Source organism: Carassius gibelio, chromosome B20 (genome assembly GCF_023724105.1).
Source record: "Carassius gibelio isolate Cgi1373 ecotype wild population from Czech Republic chromosome B20, carGib1.2-hapl.c, whole genome shotgun sequence".
In the NCBI taxonomy this organism is placed as follows: Eukaryota; Metazoa; Chordata; class Actinopteri; order Cypriniformes; family Cyprinidae; genus Carassius; species Carassius gibelio.
The window spans coordinates 8,126,808-8,150,635 of NC_068415.1; the positions used below are offsets into that span (position 1 = coordinate 8,126,808).

At 35.8% G+C, this 23,828-nt stretch overlaps 1 protein-coding gene across 7 annotated transcripts in view; it reads left to right on the forward strand.

The window, feature by feature from the left end:
- Nucleotides 1-23,828, forward strand: part of LOC127984225 (protein enabled homolog) — an 88,895-nt gene that overhangs the window by 23,595 nt on the left and 41,472 nt on the right. For 3 of the 7 annotated variants that reach the window (XM_052586768.1, XM_052586773.1, XM_052586767.1), the window contains exons 2-3: nucleotides 13,256-13,421; nucleotides 20,429-20,606. In XM_052586768.1, the coding sequence (XP_052442728.1) occupies nucleotides 13,256-13,421; nucleotides 20,429-20,606 (344 nt within the window). Of the gene's footprint in view, nucleotides 1-1,961; nucleotides 2,150-13,255; nucleotides 13,422-20,428; nucleotides 20,607-23,828 lie in introns of those variants that run through there. The other 4 variants (XM_052586766.1, XM_052586769.1, XM_052586771.1 and 1 more) reach the window with 4 other exon arrangements.

Here is a 23,828-nt window from a genome sequence, read left to right on the forward strand (position 1 = left end):
TTATAATATGATTAAATCAATAGTTTTTAATTGATTTATTTTTAATGTTGTATATTAGTAATATGGCTGTGGTATTTCATTTAATATAGATTACTAAAAGTGTGATATCTTGACAGCCCTACTGAGAAACACCAAAGCCGTATCGATTACTCTTGCAGTCAGCTCGTCCCTGTCAGTGATGGTTGATTTGGGTGGGTCCTTGACCGGTGCAGGCCACGTCAACTCCTGAGTGATTAATTGCAGAGTTTACTGGCTGGACGCTTGGAGTGTGCCCGTGCATTATGATCAGGCGTCTGTTCAGTCAGTAACACCCTCAGAAATGACAAGGCTCTTATTCCACACCTGACCTGTCACTCACACCCATCTGTTCCTGTGGAGACAGGCCAGACAATCGCAAACCACAGGATCTGTGTCATGCACTGAACCACATGATCCTAGTGTGCATCTGTCACACGTTCCCCCAGGTTTATTTTACTGTTCAGGGACCATGCGTTAAAATGCTTAAAACTCACGTTTGAATAGTTAGTGGTGAATACCTTAAATATGAAAACATACTTACAGGCTTGTGAGTCAGCATTATTTGTCTGAACACTGGCATAATAGGCTACTCCCCTTGTCTTTTTTTGTCCTCCTTAATGCGCTGCACACTAGGGCTGTAAAAATGTGAATATTTGTTGAATTAAAAAAAAAAAAAAAAAAATCCACATTTGAATGCAAAAACATTGCATTCAAATTTTAGGTCTGTGTCAGACATCAGGCAGCCTTTTCAGTGGCGCACGAAATGCGATTACAATGTAAGTGGCATTGCATTTTAATGCTTGTGTCAGCCTATCCTGTTGAACCCAATAGATGTGGCACTGCTACGTTGTTCATTCCATATATTGCGGAAAATGAGAGCATCAGCGTGGAGATGTTGTTTACATCAAACTACAACCAAGCCATTCACACAGAATGCATATTTATCACATTTTTTAAAGGGACATCTATCAGCGTTGCACTCGCGTCTCGCTCAAGAGCGGCATGTTTAGAAAGCCACGTAAAATTTATGTAAGTTCAACTTAAAAAAAAAAAAAAAACATGTCTCAATACTTTATGGTGGTTTTTCCCCATCCCACTGTTTCTCATATTTTTAAATGAAGTAGCCTACTTTTGTGATTTAATTTTCGGTCCTTTCTATTAAACTATACATACATGCATGGTGCTGTTTCTTTTTTTTCTTCTTCTAATTGTTTAAGCAACTTTATTGATTATATATGGTTTATAAACATAATTTTAAGTGCCTTGACTGTGGTAGTACCCTTGCAGTCAATGGAGGGTCAGATAACGGACTTCATCAAACATATCTTAATTTGTGTTCCGAAACTGAGCAAAGGTCTTATGGGTTTGGAATGCTATGTGGAAGTAATTACAGAATTTTCGTTTTTGGGCAAGTTATCCCTTTTTTTTTTCTTTTTTTTTTCTCAGTCATATTATCCAGCCCTAGGTAATTAGCTGATCAAATAGAAGTCAATATTATAACTAATTTGAACACATCTGGTTTAACGACACTGTAACTCTAGCGCCCCCTTTAGTACTGCGGTTTGTTGCCGTCTAAGCACTCACATTTTATGTAAGTACTTAAAGTACGTTTGTGACCTGAGAGGTCACACAAGGCCAAAAATAAGAGTTTTCTCCTTTTCGATTACCTCAATACTTCTTCTTAATCGTTACATTTTGCATTCTGTATATCATGCATTTAAAACATGTTTACCTCATTCTGCACAGATGCCTGCATGCACAGGCTGCTTCGAAACAAAGCTTAGCCAGCAAAGATAAATCACTATTGAAATGGAGCAGCACAGAATAAAGAGAGGAGGGGTGGGGGTAGGAAAGACCAGAGAGAAAGAGAGAGAGAGAGGAAGAGGGAGAGGCAGGGCGGGAAAAGCCTGCTCAGTTGAGCAGTATTAACACAGCGTAGCAATTTCATCTTCTCAGACGTGATCTCCTTTAACAACTGTGAGCGCTCAAATGCCTGTTGCCAGGTTACCGTCCAGCACTGTGAAAAGCGGGATTGTGTACGCGAGCAGCATGGAGAAGCACCGCTGACTTGAGCCCGTCTCTAAATAATGAATCACCGATGCATTAAGAATAGGGGGAACGCAATGAATAGGTGAGTGTGATCGGGATCGAATCTGCAGTGTTGGAGCTGGAGGAAGCCATGCAGCTCCACTCTGCAGCACAATGCAAGGTGTCCGGCTTCATACTGAATGAAAGATGCAGCATGTCTTCAAAAATGGAAGTCCACCGGTACGTACACCGCAGGCTTCGTGGGTCTGTTTTCCTGATACGAGCAACTGTTGCATCCTTGATGTAGCTCAAAGACATCTTTATGTTCACGTTGGTTTCGTTTGCTGTCTGGGATTAATAAAGCAGTGCTCAATTGTAATTATGGCAGATGTGAGCTGCTTTAGGAAGTGTGCTGGAAAATGTTTTCAGTAAGATCAGTTTCATTTGCTCTAATAGCTCCCTGTGGAATGGATGGGAGATGCACAAATTGGTCTATAAAACGGGTGGCAGGCTACCAACATTTGTGCACTGCAAATTCACTCATCAAACGTTGATGACTAGTTTATCTGAACGCACAAATATTGCCCTACAGACCATTGCAAAGTTTATTTTTGTCCTTGTTTTACTGATAAGTGTTCTCAACCCATGTAAATTGGGTTTCTCACTTCCAATAAGTGCTTAAAAGTCTTTGGAGGGAGGGTGTTTCCCCATTTAGCTGCGATGAATGGGGTGTTTTTAGAAACCATGCTTCCACTCGCTGTCAATTCTAACAAGTTTCACTTGTGAAGTTCTTCAGGGGGACCTCCATGCATGCAAAAGTGTGAGAAGTCACTGTGTTCCTTGGGTGTGAATAGCAGCTCAGTGGAGGCAAAACAGGTCACTGTCAACACTCACCTGCTATTGTTAAAAGTGAATTGCCTTGTGTATATAAACACAGTACAAACCTGGTTTTCAGAGAGCCTTGGGTCATTCTGGTTGTGTGGTGTTGGTGACCGTTTTCACAGGAACAAGAAGATTCTTTGAAATTCTTTGTTTAGCTGATGTTGATGTTTTGCAGTACTGTGCTGAGTAAAACCTGTCATGCTGAACCTGTTTTTTGAGTTAGGACTGCTCATTAAGATTTTTATTTTTGTTTAATGCTATGGAAACATTCACTCCAAATTAAATGCAAATAAAAACGTGTATGTGCATATATAGTATACAGTGTATTTTTAGATATTTATGTAGTAGTAAATAATAATAATAATAATAATAATAATAATAATAATAATAATAATAATAACTATTATTATAACATTTTAATTTAAATACATTTCTTGAATGTGTAAACTTTATATACACACATTAACTAGCATTCCCAACTCATAAAAAGATTAGTATGTAAATATTAAATAAATTGAATGTGAATTTTTGCATTGGCAGCATACTGTAAATGCAAACAAAAATGTTACATGTATTCGTTTTAATTTAAATACATATTACTATTATTATATAGTAGCATTATATAGGGTAGCAATGCATTTTTACATAAAAATTCATATCTAGAAAATATGGAACATGTGACCCTGGACCACAGAACCAGTCATGAGGGTCAGTTATTTAGATTTTTATTGTGATTTATACATAATCTTAAAGCTTTCCATTGATGTATGGTTTGTTAGGCCGAGATGCATCTATTTGAAAATATTGAATCTGAGGGTGCAAAAAATCGAAATATTGAAGAAAAAGTATTTTAAAGTTGTTTAAATAAGGTTCTTAGCAATGCGTATTACTAATCAAAAATTGTTTTGATATATTTATGGTAGGAAATATGAATGGAACATGATCTTTACTTAATATCCCAATTTTTGGCATAAGAAAAAAACAATAATTTTGACCTGTAAGATGTGTTGTTGGTTATTCCTACAAAAATATACTTGTGCAACTTGTGACTTGTGGTCCAGGGTCACATATGGTTTCAGAGGGCAATGTAAGCTTGGTTTAACTTGAACTATTGAGTAATTTGATGAAATAGGGGTTTTGTGTGGTTGAACTTGTGCTTTCCATGATGCTCTTAAAGGTCACTGTATTTATTGTAAATTAAGTTCAAATCGTAGATGGAAAACCTAGTTAGAGTAAAAGTTCCTTATGATTAAAAAGAGGAAACTAATATTTCTTAGACTTGTTAAAGCCATCCGTCTGACAATACAACCATGAACACCTTGAGTGTCCTACATGTCAAACTGTGTGGATTACACCCGACACTCTGCTTCGATAAAGATGACAGATGGCAGCTGTCAAAGTGAAAATGTATTTAGGATAGCATTGTTTTGCTGATGTTTTTTAGTGGCCAGTCAGACAAGGACGCCTGAAGGAAAATGGCATAAATTTGTGCTACAGTGGATATTGGTATATTTAAACATTTATACTTAAACATTCAAAACACTAATTTCCTACAATGACAAGGTCTGTGTCTACCTTTTTTATTTGTAGAAAAAGTGCGTTGTGGGTTTTTTCAGTGTGTCTTAGAGGGGAAGAAAATAACACGGGTAAAATCTAATAACTCGGGCTCATCCGGGTAACAGCAGTCGGAGCTGTACTCTTGCGTGAACTTTTTTTTTTTTTCTTGGTAGAAGCTTTGCATTTGTTTAGCTAATAAAATATTAGAACTCGATTCAAAATGGTGTACAGTTATTTAATTATGTCATTCTGGTAACGCAGACTTGTTCCATACAAACGCAGCTGCTGCCATTTTGCTAAGATTGTTTTGTTTGTTCAGGTGCGACTTATTTATCAAAATTAATTTGAAATGAACCAAGAGAAAACATTACCATCTACAGCCGCGAGAGAAAATACGGTAAATTATGTGATGAGAGTAAAAAATGTAATAGAAATGAAAAATACTTGGTCTAGAAAAAAATATGGAGTCTTAGTTGGTTTACTTGATACTTTTTTTCTATATTTAATAAATGTTTGGCACATTCTATGCTGACTTTTATTCCTCAGCTTTCGTATTGCTCATTTTGTCTATCAAATCTGTGAATTAAAACGGTATTAGTACTCTGCTCATATCGGTTTCCGGTTAAGTGTGTTCTTGTCCCCTTACCAGTGGCTTAAAAGCAGACTCTTCTCCCAAATAGCTGCCCATGCAGAGGATGTCACCAGAGATGTTTATACAGTCCTGATGTCTCCCATTGTCCTGCAAAGCATGGCATGAATGAATCTACACTGGCATCCACCGAAACGGGTGTTCTGCGTGACTCATGGTTTGTGAGTGGAGTGTATTTTTAAGCCAGTTTTTGCAGTTTCTGTGGAGGAGGTGAGGTGTTGGCAGCTCAGGGACTCTCCATCTCGACTGTGGAAGGAAGCAGTTGCTGTCATTAGCTGGAAAAGATCATAGTAAAGATGCCAAGGTGAACAGTGAACACCGGGTTGAGAGAATTAACATCCATTTAGTATTTTTGGGATAGTCTCGTGATGGACCAGTTTACTGTCTATTTAGCGCCTGATCATGAGCTCAGAGCTCGTGTTATACAGCAAAACAAAAAAGCAAAAGACGAGCCTGAATGGCTCTCATACAGAATCTTTTTTTCCCAGAATTATGTAGGAGCTACACATAAGACCCACCCACGTACACAGTGTTGCTAAGGTGATGGCTTTAATTCCTCGGTCTAAAAAAAGACCAAAAGAGAGCGAAAAAAATGTGTGACTTATTAGGATGTTTCTCTCGACACTAGTGTGAGATCACTATGGAGTCTGAAATCGTTTGAATTGGCATGAAGATTGTATCACGGACAGTTCTGTGGAATACATAATGAAATATCCTCCTCAAAATGGAGGAAATGAAATGCACAGGAAACCGATACAAGTGCTGAATCAGTTGACATGCTGCTTCATACAGCGATTTCGACATCCTCCCCTTCCAAACGCCTCCTATATAGTCATACAGGAAGAGTAATGTTCCGAATTCTTCAGTTTGCCTGACTACTATTCAAAAGTGTTTGTTCATTCTTCTAATAACAGGAATCTGGTTCAGCTGTAAACTAAAAATTTACAAAATTGTTTTACACATTAATGTTTTTTCCGCCATGGAACACAATGACAGTTTAATCTAGAACTGCGCGATATTGGAAAAAATCTCACATTGCGAATATTTTTTTTTTCTTTTTTTTTCTGCGATTTTATATATTGCGATTATAAAAGAAAAAAAATCACCAGATGTCTTGAATAGCTCTATTTGAAAAAAAAAATAAATAAAAAAAAAAAATCAGTGATCGGGGTGATTTTATAGGCGAGTAAATCGGTATAAAAAATAACCAAATTACAAAAATAGAAAAATATAATACAGACCAAAGATACAAATGAAATAAGCAGTGCTTTATATTTTTCAGGTAAGTGTAACCCTATTCAGGTACAGAATGTAAAATAACATTGCATAGTCTTCACTGTTTAAATCTAATAAATCGGTGTTAAAGCTACAAAAGTGATTGTACTCTGTTGTTTGATTAACATTTAATGACACACAAAGCCTCAGGAACAAACTGCTGTCAATATAACGTTACTGTTACACATCCATACATATTCCTTATGTATGTGTTTTGGTCACCTCTAGCCAGGTTCATCATGATCTCAGTTTGTGGACGGTAATCAAGGTTTGAGTTATTTGTCACTGTACGCTGATTTCACCTTGTGGCTGTGAGACGGTATGCTTCTCACAGTGGGTGTCAGAGCCTATTTCCAGCTCCCTGCAACGCCTACACCATGCTGTGGACCCTCGAGCTCCCTGTGAGCAGTCAGCTCTCAGCCTGAGCCATCTCTGTTACAGGAGTATGGTTTAAAATAGCTCCTGTCTGCTCTTTCTCACGCACCTGTGGCTAGTTGAGTAGGTAAAGCATGGAAGAAGTGTTATTTTAGGAGTCTGTGCCCTCTTAGGGATTCGTAGAATCACTCAAATGGAGACATTGGGTTTTTATGACATTGATTATTTGGTTAATTTTGCTATTATTATTAATTTCATTTTTGTAGTGCTTTCTCGTATCTCAGCTTTAATAAGTACAGGTAAAAACAAGGAAGCCTTGTACTAATAGTATTCTTGAAATTATATTGGCCCAAACAAAGGCAAGAGTTTAAAGTTGGATCTGTATCAACTGTATACAGATTTCCCAGTTTTATTAAAATTCTGACTTCCAAACTCTTTTTGGATTTGGTTCCATTCCGGTTTACATCGGATTTGATTGTGGTTTATTTCAGTCGGATTCGAAATCAAATATTGTCTTTTTGGATGTACTATATCTGCCACGTTGACATTCAGCATATAGTCAGCGAAATCGACTTAAGCTGATTTTTCTGTCGATAATCAAGACGATATTAGGCTAGTTTTTTACTATTAATATATTAGATAATAATAATATAATAATAATAACTACTATTTTTATATTTATTAGGCGGCTTATTATAATTTGTCTCTCAAACTGCCCAGCTATTTCACTTTAGCACCGCATTTCACACACACACACACACACACCGCTCGCAGGAGGATTAGAGCCCACTGAAGGTGTCTGCTTTGATTCGGATAACTCATTAAATCCATGAAATGAAAGTGATAGAAAATGATTTTGTGTCCCACACATTTAATGGCTGGTACACAGCAACGCGCTCTTCTCATACATGAGATGAACTCTTTTTTTGGCATTACAAATAAAGTAAAGACAAAATAATAACAAGGCGGCAGGGCGAACTTATCTTCCATTGTGGTTTTCATGTAGTCTTTCTCTTAAAGACTGATCACTTAATTTATAACGCACACTATGTGGTGATGATGTAGGAGGACTACGTGAGAACCACTGCGGATAAGTTCACTCTGCCGCCTTGACGTTATTATCTCCATGCACACCGCACTGTGATGCATGCAAAGTACATAGTTTTGGCCGTTTACAAAGTCTCCATCCACAAACAGACGTACATCCTCTGCAGATATAAGGCATTTCATTGCACTTTAACAAGTAATCTGAACGGCCTATATTATATATGTGCAATATTTTAAACGAGCCCTTACTAACGGAGTTTAATGTCACAGTTATGTAAGAATGCATCTCATTCTTGTTTCTGTGGCGGTGCGTCGGTCTCGTCATGTGGTGTGTGGTCCGGAGTAAATTCAACTTTACTCATAATATATGAACTTACCTGTTTTGAATACTTTATATTTAACGTATTCGTTTATGCCCAATATTAGTGTTAAACTGTTAGACTTTAAATGAAATCCACTGTTGATTTTCACCGTTGACTGATTTAGCAGAACATTTAGACTGATAACTTCTGTGCGCAGATGCGGCAAATTTGTCACAGGACGCGTTATATTATAGACGGTTTCATCGGGCGCACGCGCCTGGACATAAGTTAACTTCCGGTCTGTGTTGTGTATATCGGTCTGGCTGCGGTGCCATCTACAAACGCAGTTAAAGCCAAGGTGATGAGTAGACTGAAGTTGGGCTCCGATGGCTGTGCTGCGGGATGTGTTTCCCATACATTTATTTATTTTTGGAGACTCGCAACAATTTTAAAACTGATCGATTTTCAAAAAGGCGTCTTTTAATAAACATGAGTAACGTAACGTTACGTAACGTACTGCACGTTTAATAATAATAATTCCTTACATTTATGTTTACATATCAAAACGAGGCACGGGTGTTTTTATATCGCTGTATTTCTGAAAGAAGACGTGCATGTTATATGCGTGATAAAGCAGCGTGTGAGCGTACCAGCTCTGCTTTGTTTACAGCTGTTACTGGGGAAACCTCTATTTCTCGCGCTTTATGTCTATGCTTTAAAACATCTCCTGCTGGCAAATAATGAATTAGCATTTTCATTAAGTCCGCCTGATCCACGCAGAAAACACATTTTGTTTGTTATAAAAAAAATATCTACTCTAGAGGGACTTGGCTGTTGTTATTGATTCTATTTGGAGTCTACCGGAAGTTAAGTTAGGTCCACAAAAGCACTCACGCGCATTAACGTTTGTTTATGTTGATGCCGTTGAAACCGTCTATAGTTGTGTCCGACTATACTAGCCGTTTTAATTACAGTATTTTTATATTTAACGTTAGTTTATCAGTATTTTTTAAAGTACATTTTTTTGATTATTGGAGATTCCATAGGCTCTCTCTCACGCACCTGCGTGGTTTAAAACACCAAATAGTTATGATATGAAAAGGACAAAGAGTCTCTCTCTTGCTCCACCCGTGCACGATAATATCGTGTATCGTCGATCCTACAGGCTGACGATATGACGATTTGAAAAATGACCATATCGCCCAACACTACTACCAGCATCATTATTTCTGTAAATGTCATTCTCAGCTTCTCTCCTGTAACTTCATGGCCCAGTGTCAATTGAATGGTCACTCCAGAATCTCAGCAGGAGTAATAGATCATCCAGGAACTTTTGGATTACTTTTTTTGGAGAATTTATAGAAATTTTGTGCTCCTTTTTAATTCACCAAAAGGAATCATTTCATAAGAGTCCCTTGTTTGTGAATCTGACTGCTTGCCCAGGTCCAGTGAGTAGTTTATACCATAGAGGGTATTTAATGGGATTCTTTTGTCACAGGGCCTGGGACATTGAATTTCTATAGGCTCACTTAGAAACACCACATTTTCTCCATGAAAATACCTTTGTTTCTCACTGAATTGACTCGCTGACCCAAATGACTGTGCTCTTCACTACCTTGGCAAACATGGTTTCAGAGTAGACTAAATTGTATCGCTTGTTTGTGGGCTTCTGTTTCTTTTGCAGCATTGTCTATGTAAGTTTAAAGGGCACATTTCCCAGCAATTCAACCTTGACGATTTACAGCATGTCCTATGAAGCTTTGTCCTTCAAGATCTGTATCAGTTTTCCTTCATTATGTGAAACACATTGTGGTTTTCTCTGTTGGTTATATTGTGATATTAAAGTGGTAACTTTGTCTCACTGTTTGTCTGTATTTCATTCTTTTTTTATATATTCTTTATACATGATCTCAACAACACCTCAAATCCCCTGCTCTCTGAGCAGGATTGCTGTAGATCTCTGGACCTGAGGCCAATGAGTCCACTTGACTTGTAAGGAGGTTTGATTCCTTTTCTTAGTGTCAGTGGATTTGTGATGTGGCTTAGAGATGGCAGCTTGTTGAGTTATAGTGTTAGACAATTTGAGCGGTGTAAACAAACTAAGTGTTAAAGTGTGAGCATGTCAGAGTTAGCCTTCGTGACGTGCTTGATTCATATCAAACCTTCAGGGCTATTCATCATGCATCATCACAAATATCAAGATCCATGTATAATTCACACACAGCCTGCTGCTGCTTGTGAATTTATATAGAATGTTATTGCATTATTTGAATTTGCCTAAATGGATGAATTTATTTTAAAACCAGTTTTTACAAAATTTGAACCATATACATTTATTCATTTAGCAGATGCTTTTATCTAAAGTGACTTACAATATAAGTCATATAAATATAATGCAAGCATTTTTTTGAGTCACAGTTGGTTTAATTAGATGGTTTGAATTGAGACAATGTAGGTTTGTAAAACTAGTCTGGTGACGTAACGGCTGAATAAAAGGCGCATTAAAATGATGATATTCACAATGTTGCATAATTTATTTTGGCAGCATCACTGTCAGTATGCAGAATCTGCGTCCTTGTTTTTTTAGCTGCAAAGCCATTATCCCACACGCTGCAATAAGCATCCCTTCATCTTAACTTGTGTAGTTTATTTGTGAATGAGTGCATTACATGGCCAGAGACAATGGAGCTGTCATCGAGGACGTTACTTTGAGCTGTGTAGAAGGTTGATGATGATTCCTCCTGATGTTGTGGGTGCTGTGTTGCGTAATCAGATCTTGGTAAACCATGCTCTTCCCCAGAGCATTTTGCAGACAGCGCTTGCTCTCGCGTCACTGCAGCCTCGGCACGAAGCTCTCTGATGTCGTATTATTTAACTATTGAGATGTTAAAGTGATGAGGGAATGAAAATGTTTCCTGATTGCATTGCTGCTGTGCTTTTGGAGTTTTTTTTTTTTTTTTTTTTTTTACATCATAGGGTTTTTGATCTCACTTTGTCATAATGCTTGTTTACAGTCAAATTAATTCCTTTAAGCATTAACCAAACAGTTTTGCGGTTCATCTTTGATCCAAATGTCAAACATTTGATGTTCAACAGAGGTTCAGACAATTGTTTGCCAATTAATATTAATATAATTATTACCATTGTTCATGTCAGCTTTGTCGACAAATGTAAGGTTTGAAAAAGATAATTACACACGCACCAGTAGTTTAGCTTGTTAAGCTGCTTTTTTTATTTGCATCCAGTTCCAGCCCTGCTGAGCTTTTTTTTATTCCCTAAATGGGTTATTAATCCTAAAATGTATAAGAAAATGCAACTGCATAGCTGTCATAATGTGGGCATGTGCATTATTCCATCAAGGGAAGTTTTCCTTTGATCACATAACTCCTTGTGCTGGTCTCCCTCTGTCCTTTGAATTTTGGGGGATAAATAGTTTTTTGAAGGTTACTAAGATTTCCAAATCAGAACAACTATATAAACATGAATGGTGGACTGTCAGTAGTCCGATTGTGAGACTGAAATCTTCAGTTCTCCAGGCCTGCTAAAGTGTCAGTTTGAGTTTACAAGCAGCAAGTTATGGGTGAAATCATGATCTGATCAGAGAATGCCTTTAGTCTGAGAGAGTGAATTGTTTGAGTGTATTTGGTTTTGATTAGCTCATTAATTGTTTTAAATGAAAATATTAAATAGTTTAAATAAAAAAAATAAAAAATTTAAATGGTATTGGGTTTCGTGAGTCCTTTTGTTTCTATCCAGGAACCGTTTGGGGATGCAAAAGTTTTCTGTTTGAGTCATAGATTTGTTGGGTTTTTTGGGGGGATGTGTCATGGCTCTCTCGCCTTGGCCAGTTGTCCTGTGTAAGCCTTTAGCTCTCTGACTGTCTGCCATCAATTTCAATCTAATATGACATAGAGCACCGGAGAGCCCTCTTCTGCATGCTTGTTCCTTAATTAAAGTGCAGGGATTGGTCTCGGTGGACAATCCTGTTAGATTAGCCCTTAACTGCTGGGTGGATGATCCCAGGATCTCATCTGACTCCTCAGATTGATTTCAGGGAAAAGCAAAACAAAATTCTGTACAGTCTGTCAATGTATATTCTTGAGTGCTTGGTCATGATTATTTATTTCACCATATTAGCTCGATGCTGTTAGACATGTGTGGCATCTGATCCTAAAGTCTTTCCATCTCTCCAGTGGTCTTCTGTGAATATTAAGTGACATCATTTTCTGTGAGAATTTGAAATGTTTTGTGTTGGTGTAAATCAACAAGTAGTAGGGACATCATGTAATTGGCACTATTTATACAGTGTTTCGAACATGAAGACTAGAAACTACTTGGTGCCATGAAGCCAAGCAACCAATGAAACGTAGCTAATCATGAACTATGACATAAATTCTAGCTTTCTTGTTTTCTTTTTAGCGAAATAAAGTGGCACCGATTCATTACAACTACAACCGATTTATTGAAAGAAATATGGCTAAAACATTGTCAAGGTTTCTAAAGGAGGGAGATTTCCAAAAGGGCACAACCAGAAATGTGTTTTCACTAGGTCAGAGCACTTTTTCCACTGTTTCTCATTTCCTCGCTCTTTCCTTTTTCCACCTGCGTTAAGTGTTGCTTCCATGTGATGATAAGGGAAGTGTATGTTAGTGCCTTTCAGTGTCTCTCTTCCTATTTTATTAACGCAGTGGGAGGTTGGAAGTCATTGTAAATAATTTAGTGTTATAGTTGCTCTATAGCGCAAAGTGAGCAGAGACACAGGGAAAATTATTTCTAGTGTTTGCATTTAATGGCTGACGACTTAATGAAAGCGTGACCTATAAAGGTATTCTGTACTTGAGTGCCGATGAAGGATCATATGACGAATGGTTACTTCTATTTCTGTAATTGGAAGAACAGTTAACTACTGCAATTATTAACATAAAATGTCTTCTCATTGAATTTAATGCACTGATTCCCATATTTATTGCCATTTTAGACCAGAGACTGGAGGAGGAAATAGAACTTTTTTAATGATATTATTGAATTTTCTCAGTTTTAATGAATGATTTTTTTATTGAATCGAGTGAAATTAGTTTTCTTTTATCCATTAATGCATATATTTGTCTGTCTTTCTTTTCAGTGAGCAGAGTATCTGTCAGGCGCGGGCTGCCGTCATGGTATATGACGACGCCAATAAGAAGTGGGTTCCGGCTGGTGGATCCACAGGCTTTAGTCGAGTCCACATCTACCACCACACTGGCAACAACGCCTTCAGAGTAGTGGGCCGAAAAATTCAGGACCACCAGGTAAGAGAAAGGGGAGCTCTGGTGTCAGGGAGTTGGAAACCATTAATTAGCATGATGAATTGACAAAGAAAAGTTTCTATACTTGTTACAGGAATAGAGGTTAATATTTACCCTCAGCTTTACACTCCAAAAAAAAATTCAGTTTACCTGTTACCACAACTTATATGCGTGGTTCCAAATTAAATATTTGCTTTAGAAAGTAGCATAAATTGCAAACTACATTAACATAATGTGTAATTTAAACAAATTTCTGGATTAATTGATTTAAAAGAAAAAGAAATTGTAGTAACTGTAGTAAATGACCTTATGAGTAATGACTGTGCCAATGCTCTTGACAAGTAATATCTTCATTAAATTCACATGCTTAATAGTTTATATTTTAGCATTAGCTGTGCTAGCTAATTATTTAAAATTTAGATAAGAATCTTTTTTATTTCCAGAGCCACCAAACAACTGTGCTCATAAGTTGGAACAACTTTATTTGAGTAATTGAGCAATCAAAAATTGTTTAACTTTGTTACTAAAAGTTTGATACAAACTTGCAGTTTTAAACCAAAACATTTGTTTTTAGAGTGTATTACTATAAATATTAACTTTATACTAAATTTTGTTAACCAATTCATTTATTTCAATGTTTTAAATCACTTTTAGGCTTTTTGAAGTCTGTCAGTGTGGCATATTTACTGCTATTAATGTGGATTTTCACATTTTTAATTTAGGATGGCTTTGAAAATAAAGCTAATTAATTGGGCCTTCATTTTACCTTTTAACTGTATCTGCAGTAAGGTATGTGATGCTGTAATTTGATTGTGAATATTGTCACAGATAAATGGTGCTGTTGGACACGAGGTCTTCTAGAATGGAGTCAGTGTCAGAAAGGCAGTGGGTTTAACCAGGAGGCTGTCTGCTTTGCCTTGTTGGCCTCTCCTGCAGAGAGGGCTCTGGTTTCACTGCAGTGCTTTGATGACCCATGACACAGAACACGGGAGGTTCGAGTGGCTCACAGATCAGCACAGCATGCTTTAAAGAGAATAACATCTCAGGAGAGATGCTCCTGTTCTTGTCATTACAAGAATGTTATGCTTGGCTACATTTTGGAAAATTCCGTTCATCTTTCCTTTTAGTGGTTCATTGTGGGGTTTCAAGGAATAATTCCCACAAAAATAAAAAGTCACTGTGTCCTCCGCATCAAATTGTTCTTGAGCAGTATGAGTTGGAGCAGTTTCTTTCTTGATAGAGAAATGATAAAGAATGTTCTGACAGCTATTTTCCGTGTGTTCTAAATGTTAGTGGTCCATACAATCCATGACCTATATTAATCAGTCTGTTTCTCAGACAAAGCCATCATATGACTTCAGGAGACCTGAAATATAGTGCACAAGTCCTATGGATTGCTTTTAGGATTTTTATGATGCTTTAGGCTTTTTGTTTTAATTTTTTAAATTGTTCTTTGTGTAAGAACTGAAGTTGAGGTTCTAATTTTTTTGCGAACCATTCCTTTAAGATAAAAGCTTTATGGACTGCACTGAACTACTTAACTTCTATTCAGGATTTGGGAATGTTGTTTTACTCAGAGTAACCTTTACCTTAGCAAGTGATTTGAATTGCTGAAAATGCCTCTTATTTTTCTAGCTATTAATAGCTCAAGAAGCCAGTCCATTTCTTCACCTGATTTATGGGTCAAACTGAAATTTAGTGCTGGAAACAGGTCATCAAAACATTAAAAATCCCATTTATTTCAGAAGAGAAATTGTGTTCTTAACCAAATACCCAAATAGGGCTGGGCGATATATCTAGTGATATGATCATGCGCATCTAGTCAGTAAATCTGGTTCTCTGACAAGCTACGCAATATCACGTTCATTATCCCAGATGAATCGCCTTCAATAATGAACACGATATTGTGTAGTTTGTCAGTGATCTACAGCTCTGTCTATTAAATGCTGCTCCATTTGAAAGCGGGTGATGGCGATTTACCGCTAATCAGGGAATCAGATTTACTGACTCGATGCGCGTGATCATATTGCTAGATATATCGCCCAGCCCTATACACAAATCACTTTTCCTCCCTACTTATGCGCTTGCTGCATCTTTCTCATGCCATATTAATAATACAGAATTAAGTGTGAACTGTCTAGCTACTGCATTAAGTGGAAATGGTTGCAAATTTCTTAAAAATCTCATGATTTATGTGCTGTTCAAGTACATTTTGTGGTTAGGAAGCCATTTGTCTTAAAGTGCCATTTGCTGAGATTAATTGTAACCCTGGTCGCATTTGAATGCTATTAACATATCATAAATAAAACTTCAAAAAATAAATTCTGCCGCAAGAAGAAAAAAAAAAGACTGTATTTCTTACTTTTTATTGATGTAATTTAAAAGCTTATGAGGTTGCTAAAATATCTACTCTATAGTTTCTGCAAAATGGGCATGCACACATGAGAAGTATGTGCTGCTTCAGCAACCTTTTAACCTTTCATCGTTTTATGTGTATTTTGTGAGTTCCCGTATGTGGTGGGAGAGACTTCATTAAATGCCCCTATACTTAAAAACAGGAACCTCCTTTTAATGTTGAATATTGCTTGTGATGCATTTTTGTTGTCATCCATGAGTCTATGTATGCCAACAATGAATTAGGCAAAGTAATTAAATGTATTATCTATAAGTTCACATTATGAATACAGTCTTGTTGAATGAATAGAATAACTTTTGGTAACACTTTGGAATAAGGTTTCATTAGTTAATGTTAGTTAACTACTTTACTTTAGTTAACATGAACTAAGCAAGAACAATGCTTCTACTGCATTTATTAATCTTAGTTGATGTTAATTTCAACATTTACTAATGCATTATTCAAATCAAAAGTTGTGTTTGTTAACATTAGTTAATGCACTGTGAATTAGCATTTAACTAAAAAATGAATAACTATTTTCATTAACATTAACATTAACAAGTATTATAAATAATACAGTAATGTATTGTTCATGTTAATTAATACATTAACTACTGTAATGGAACCTTATTCTAAAGTATTACCCAACTTTTTTTTTTTTATGAGAGGCATATTAATGTGTTCAATATTGCAGTTTATTTTTAAATGACCCTTGAATCAAAATCTGTTTTATTTGCTCGTTTATTTTAGTGCGTACAATTAAGGATGTTTTGTATGCAGTGAACTACTAAATTTGATGATTTGGTTGATTTAGTACAAGTTAGGTATGAAGAAAAAGAAATGAAAAGCTCATATTCTCATGCTTTATATTTCCAATCAGTTGCAGTAAAGACATAATATACAGAATTAACTGTTTATATGTATGCAAAACACAAAAAATAAAGTCGAAAATGGGTTATTTAAATGTGAAAGCAGCTGTTTAGCAGCAGCTTTGTGGTTCCATTGAAAATATAGACTTCTGTTGATCTTGTTTTTTCATTTGTTTTTACAAACGAGCATGCCACAGATGTGGTCAATAGAGCTTAACTTGTATTTTACAGTACATTTCCTTTTTAAAGTGATCATGTTAAGGTTCTATGCATCAAAAACATGTTTGCATTTGAAATGAGTAACAATACTTGCTTATGGAACTATTAATTGGATCCATTTTATCATTTTGATTATGCTTTCATTTTCAAGCTCAGTATAGTTGCTGCTGCCATGTCCTTGCAAAGTCTGCTTTATATTTCCTGACATCAAGAACTTATTTGTATGCTGTATCCTGATATAACCAAGACCATTATATCTATGTTAATAGGCAGCCAATCAATCTCTCTGTGAAGGTTACTCAGTGAAGGCTGTGTGTTAGTGTTTGTCTTTAAACGGCACATATTAATTGTACGTGAAAATCTGTATTGTCACGGAGTTGAAGCATCTCTTTTTTAGAGTGACCAGCACTTGTAGCTGTTTCTTTTTATGACAATTTTTCACAAAAAACTTTCACTTAAGCGCATTAGTCATTAATTCAGTTTAAAACAAGTTTGTAGTAGGTTAGAAGTAATTTTCAGGTTGATTGCCTTGAATAGAGTTTACTGTGTATAAAGGAATAATTCACCTAAAAATAAAATGTTGCTGAAAATGTACTCTCCCTCAGGCGATGAATTTGTTTCTTCAGAACAGATTTGAAGGAATTTGACATTAAATCTCTTGCTCACCAGTGGATCCTCTGCAGTAAATGGGTGCCATCAGAATGAGATTCCAGCTGATAAAAACATCACAATAACCCACAAGTAGTCCAGTCCATCAGTTATTATCTTTTCAAGTGAAAAAAACTGCATGGTTTTATTAAATAAGTCAATAAGATGTTTTTAACTGAAAGCCATTGCTTCTAGCTGAAATACAAGTCCTCTATCCATAATACTGTTTTTAATATTGCAACCAAGGACTCTCACTCTGACGGTACCCATTCACTGCAGATGATCCTTTGATGAACAAGTGATCCAAATCTACATCTTAGATGGTCTGAGGCCGAGTACATTTTCAGAATTTTTATTTTTGGGTGAACTATTCCTTAAACATTGCTCTGATTTTGCATCTTAAACAGCTTGGCATAGCAAGAAAGGCCAATCAGTGATGTGAGTTTTCAGCAGAGCTATCGGTTTATTCAAACAGTGGTAGACAAGGCATGTTTAAGAACTTTCTGGAAAGAGTTTTGGCTTTTCTGTTCAGAAACATAGAAATGCACTTTTGTGTGCTAAATTTAGACCATTTCACGACACGTAATTCACTTCAGGCTGTATATTGCATATGTATTTAATTAGTGTCTGTCCTGGTTCTTTCTTCATTTGTTCATTTCCTGTGAAGAAATGAACCGTTAAAGAAACCTTTTTCCCTTCCATTGTTTAGGTGAGGACATCTCTACATTTTTAGTGAAGTGCAAGATAATGTGCACTTAAAGGTAACCTTTATTCAGCACTGACCATGGTTGTTGCACCCTGCTACACAAATGGCAGAAATGCTGAGGGGGTGGTGACACTGTACATGACTCATTGCTTTTTTTTTATGGTTATTCAGTGTTTTGTGGAAAGCCTATTTCTGCTTCTAAGAGTAGCTAGGCCTTTTTTTAGTCCTAGTTGCGTTAAGTCATGAATGGCACAATTATCACTGATATCAGAGGATGGAGAATATTAGTATTACTTCAGGAAACTTGTTGGCATCTGTTGATGAGCCATTCATGATGGTTTAGTGACCAAGATGAGTAAAGCGCCAAAGTGCTGCACAAAAATGTCAACACACCTTTTATGTTTAGCCTTGGCATCTATATATAGCTGACCAATGTCTTTAGATATATATACTTGAAAATGTGCCAGTAATTAGCCTAGTCATTTATTAGAAACATTTTTACAATAACAACACTATATTAAGATGAGCTAGTAAGGATTTGCTTTCATATTTTCTGTGAAAATGGTTGGAGTAGTATCTCTCTCGATGCATCGATCTTGAAACATGGATTTTTAAATCGTGAATTGTCGATGTAGGACCGGAATCAATTTAAAATGCTAAGAATCAAATGAATCACGATTTCTATAGCGATTAAGTGCTTTCAAAATATATACACAATAAATTACTTTCTTAATTTAGTTAATTGGTCAAACAATCTTGAAATATCAAAATTATTTTTTTTTTTTTGCCAAGTCGCCCAGCCCTATTGCCATTAGGAAAAATGTATACAAATGATTAAATATTTTCCAGCAGTGTATTTGATTTCTTAAAGCAAATTCAAAATAAGATAAGAAAAGTTCTTTGTTTAAAAAAAAAAAAAAATATATATATATATATATATATATATATATATATATATATATATATATATATATATATATATATATATATATATATATATATATATATATATATATATATATATATATATATATATATATATATATATATATATATATACACCCTTGGTCTGACAAAATGTTAGCCTATGCATAATACTTTTAAAAGTTTTTTTTTTTTTATTTTTTTATTTTATGCCATAGCATCATTAATCTAGCATCGAACAATGGACAAAGGTTTTTTATATATAAATCTCTAACCTATGGTTCTGTAACCATAAAGGCTGCTGTGTAACTTTGCAAAAATTGTTCTTGAATCGAATCAAAAACCTATGAATTGTAAATCGAATTGAATAATTCACTACCCAGAGATTCACAGCCCTACTAGCAGGGCTCAAACAATAGAAAAGTTGCTTATATAAGACCATGCCCCAGTCTTAATTCTTGCTGCTCAGTTTCATTAATGTGTTTGAAAAAAAACTGAGAAGTTTTCTTCACTTGTGAGTTGTGACAGGATGGCTTACAGTTCACAGTTCCTTTTATAAAGCTTGCTAATTAGTTGCTCTTCTCATGGTAATTACGTTGATGTCAAAGGATGAGAAACTGAAATGACTGGGAAAACAGCCAGTTACCACAGAAGCTCGAGAAAGATTCACCCTGTTGACGGAGCCAGTCAAGTGTTTGATGTTTAAGTATCTCCAACCCATATGCGATTACCATATTAACCGAGAAGTATTATTGCTGTAGCACCTGCCTGGTGTTGGGATGGCCTCAGTTACCTTTGAGCAAGTTCTTCTTTTAGTAATGCAGATGTTTGTCCTTTGTGTAGAGAGGTGGTTTAGTGAGAATTTTTTACTTGAAACTTTTGAAACCTTAAGTTTTATCAGTTTGATCTCATGAGGGAAAAAAGTAGCTAAGCATATGCAAAAACATTATGTTGCCCATACTAAACATGGGTTTTATTTTCTTCAGTACAGATGAGGTTTTAAAATGCTTAAAAACATTTGTTTTAACACTTCACATGAAAGCTGCAGCAATTTGTATGCAATGTCACATTGTTCCCCCGAGACCATGTGGAGTTTTATGGACTACTACAACACTTATGTTGTGTGAGGATACAGCATGTAGTGCTTTACAGCCTTCTGAGCTGTTCTGAGTTTAGTTAAGGCTTGCATTTCAAATTATATGGTTTTCAAGCATTGATTTGCATATATGCTGTTCTATTCTGTCAACAGGTGGTAATAAACTGTGCCATTCCCAAGGGGCTGAAGTACAACCAGGCCACACAAACGTTTCACCAGTGGCGAGATGCACGGCAGGTGTACGGCCTTAACTTTGGCAGCAAAGAGGATGCCAATGTATTTGCCAGTGCCATGATGCATGCCCTGGAGGTGCTGAACTCTCAGGATGCAGGTGAGAATGCTGTTTTCAAAACAGCGTGCAAAGCTTAATGACGTGAGAATTGTGTGAACTGGGTTCTACCGCACTTATGTAGCATTCCAATAGTGATACTCAGGATTCTTCTGATGAATCATTTTGGAACTACTTTAGGAAATTCTGCAGAATCATCCTCCTAACAGTGTACATAAAAAAATAATAATAATAATTATAGTTCTAAAGATTTTAGGGTGAATCATGTTAAAAAATTTTAAAGTATTTTTATGTTTAAAAATTGTAAAGTATTTTTATTAAATAAATATAAGTGCCTCATTTGAAAACCATTAAAATTATAAAAAAAAAAAAAAAAAAAAAATATATATATATATATATATATATATATATATATATATATATATATATATATATATATATATATATATATATATATATATATATATATATATATATATATATATATATATATATATATATATATATATATATATATATATATATATATATATATATATATATATATATATATATATATATATATATATTATAACAATAATAACCACAAAAACAAAAAGTATTATTGTTGTCATTATAATGATTCTTGGTTGTCATGTTCAAATAAAATAATGTATTAATAAAAATTTTTTTAGTTATCATTAGTGTTTATTATTTGTTTAACCATTTTAATAGTTTCTAGAAATGTTGTTGTTGTTGTTATTTTATTATTGTTATTATACTAGTATATTGGTGTCATATTACTGTTATTTCAGATTAGATATCATATTAAAATTAACATTATTTGAAAAGTTCCAGGATGTGCATCAGTGATTTTGTACCACAGTAACCTCAGCCAATGTCGCTGTTAAAAACGCTGTAACGCACATGGCTTGCTGCTTTACTGTAAGAACACTGATGCTGCACTTTGTGCTTTTATTCTAAGTTAGACACTATTTAAATCTGTTAAAAACAGTCTAATTAGTAAATGGTCTTTCACTGTTTTTTTTTTTAGTGCTAGTGAGCTCTGCAGAACTTAATTGTGTTCTGTTCTCTGCCCAGTTAGTGAGGTCACATTTGGAGCCAGACTCAGCCTATTGTGCTCAATTAATTGTAATTTAGCAAACGGGGCCCACTCACAGGGGTTTTGTTTGGTATGCATGTTGTTTATGAGAGTGAGAGTCTGGGTTACCTCTGATTAGGTTTAGGAGGAGGTGCCTCGGCTTGTGTATAACAGTCTGCATGAAATCCATTTATCTGCAGTGGTTGCGTGTGCATGTGTACATACACGTGTCGCTTTCAGCCTTTTTTCCTCTGCTGTCTGAGACCCTGGCACGATCACAGCGGGGGGTCATTCCCCACACTGAGCTCAATGTTCTCAGCGTGTCAGAGCAGTTCATTGCTGAGGTTATTTTGCCATTAGAAACAGATGATGCTTTGTTTTTTGGACTGGACCCTGCTTGTCTTTTTGAGATATGGTGGATCTGTGAGTCCTGAGCTGATGCATATTGAGCAGTTTTCTTTTCTACTGTGTATCACAATAGTAAGGTCATTCTGTGAACTCCATACTGTGTGTTTGAGGCAAGGAAGCTTTTGAAAGGATTGTTTGTATCCATTGCAGCAAGCTGATTTCTATTCAGTCAGGCTTTGATTATAGGAAAATGGTGTTTTACTGATGTATAGAATAAATATGAATGTCACAGTTAGATTTTTGGCAAAGTTTACTATACAAACTATATAATTGCTTTCTATTTTTTTTGTATTTTTTTTATTTTTATCAGGGTTTTTTTTCAGCTTTGGTCATTTTAGTATTAGAAGTTATTGGCATTTACACACAGCATTTCTAGGTGTATTTCATTTTTTTTTTTTTTCAGGTTTCAGTTAATGAAGATAAAGTTGAAGTTTACACAATTAACAATTAAAAAAATTAAAAATGAGGGGAAAAAATAAGAGTTTAATATTCCCTCAAGAAACTTTGCATTCTCTCACAAAGATATTTTCGTTTCCTGGCAAAACCAGTTGAGTTTGATTTGATTGTTGATCCTATTTACTTTACAGCTTGGTTCGCCTTTTGAGATTTTCCTAAGCTTTTACAGCTTGTGGTGGTTTATACAGCTCTGTATGTCCACAATGTAGTGTTTCATAGAAAATTTGTATTTTAACGTTGCTTAATATAAGACTGTGATGTCAAAAGCCCAAATTTTATATTTTATTAAAGGGGTCATATGATGCTTTTTTTAAAGATCATTATTTTGTGTAACAGAATATGTTGACATGCTTTAAAGGTGTCTTCAGAAACATTTTTTGTTATACTGGTTGAAAGTCTCTTCACATCCTGATAGCAATCATTAAGTTAAGTGGTTTAAATTTATTTAACTGTATTTATATGATCTGTGGAAGATGTAGGATCAAGAAATGTACGTTCAATCTAAACGCTCCGTCTGAGTGTTTTAAATGGCTTTCCTACCTGCCTGTCAACATGTGTATCTGCGTACTTCTGTGTACCGTTCGCGCAGACCGAATACGTTATTCGCACATCGTGCCGATAGAGCTAGAATGGCAAACAAACATCAACAACCCGGACTTCCTTCCTGGTATTGTAGTACTTTTAAAGTTTTCTTGCTGGTTAATGACACATTTTGTAGCCCAGCGGTTCCCAATTCCAGTTTTCGCCCACATATTTTGCATGTCTCGCTTATCACACCCGATTAAGATGACCAACTCGAGCTATGTGAATGAACTGTGTTACAATCGATATGGTCCCTACACTGTGTTCATTGCTCCCTACTCCCTGAGCAGGGGTTTACTTCACTTAGGAACATGGACCTGAATTGGGAACCACTGATGTAGCCTATTGTAGTAATGTTGTCTCTGGTATTCTGGTCTGTGAGCATAAATGCGTTCAGGGAGCGTGGCTTTGGACGCCATTTGCAGAGAGGGTGGGACGTTCGCTTTCAGTGCTGTCAGGCTAATGTTCGCATTTTCCAACATCTCCTATTACACCTTTAATGTTCAAAAAACATTCTTTTTCAAATACTGTACATTTATTGTAGGTCCTCTGTGCCCCGCATCTCTCTAAAGCCTCGTTTTCTACAAAGTCCCTCCTTCCGACAAGCGCAGTCTGCTCTGATTGGCCAACTGACCCAGAGCATTGTGTTTGGCCGAACGGCCACAAGCACTTGCTGGAAATGTAACGCCACTTTCCATTATCGTGATATTCATCTTTCAAAATAAATGTAAAGACTG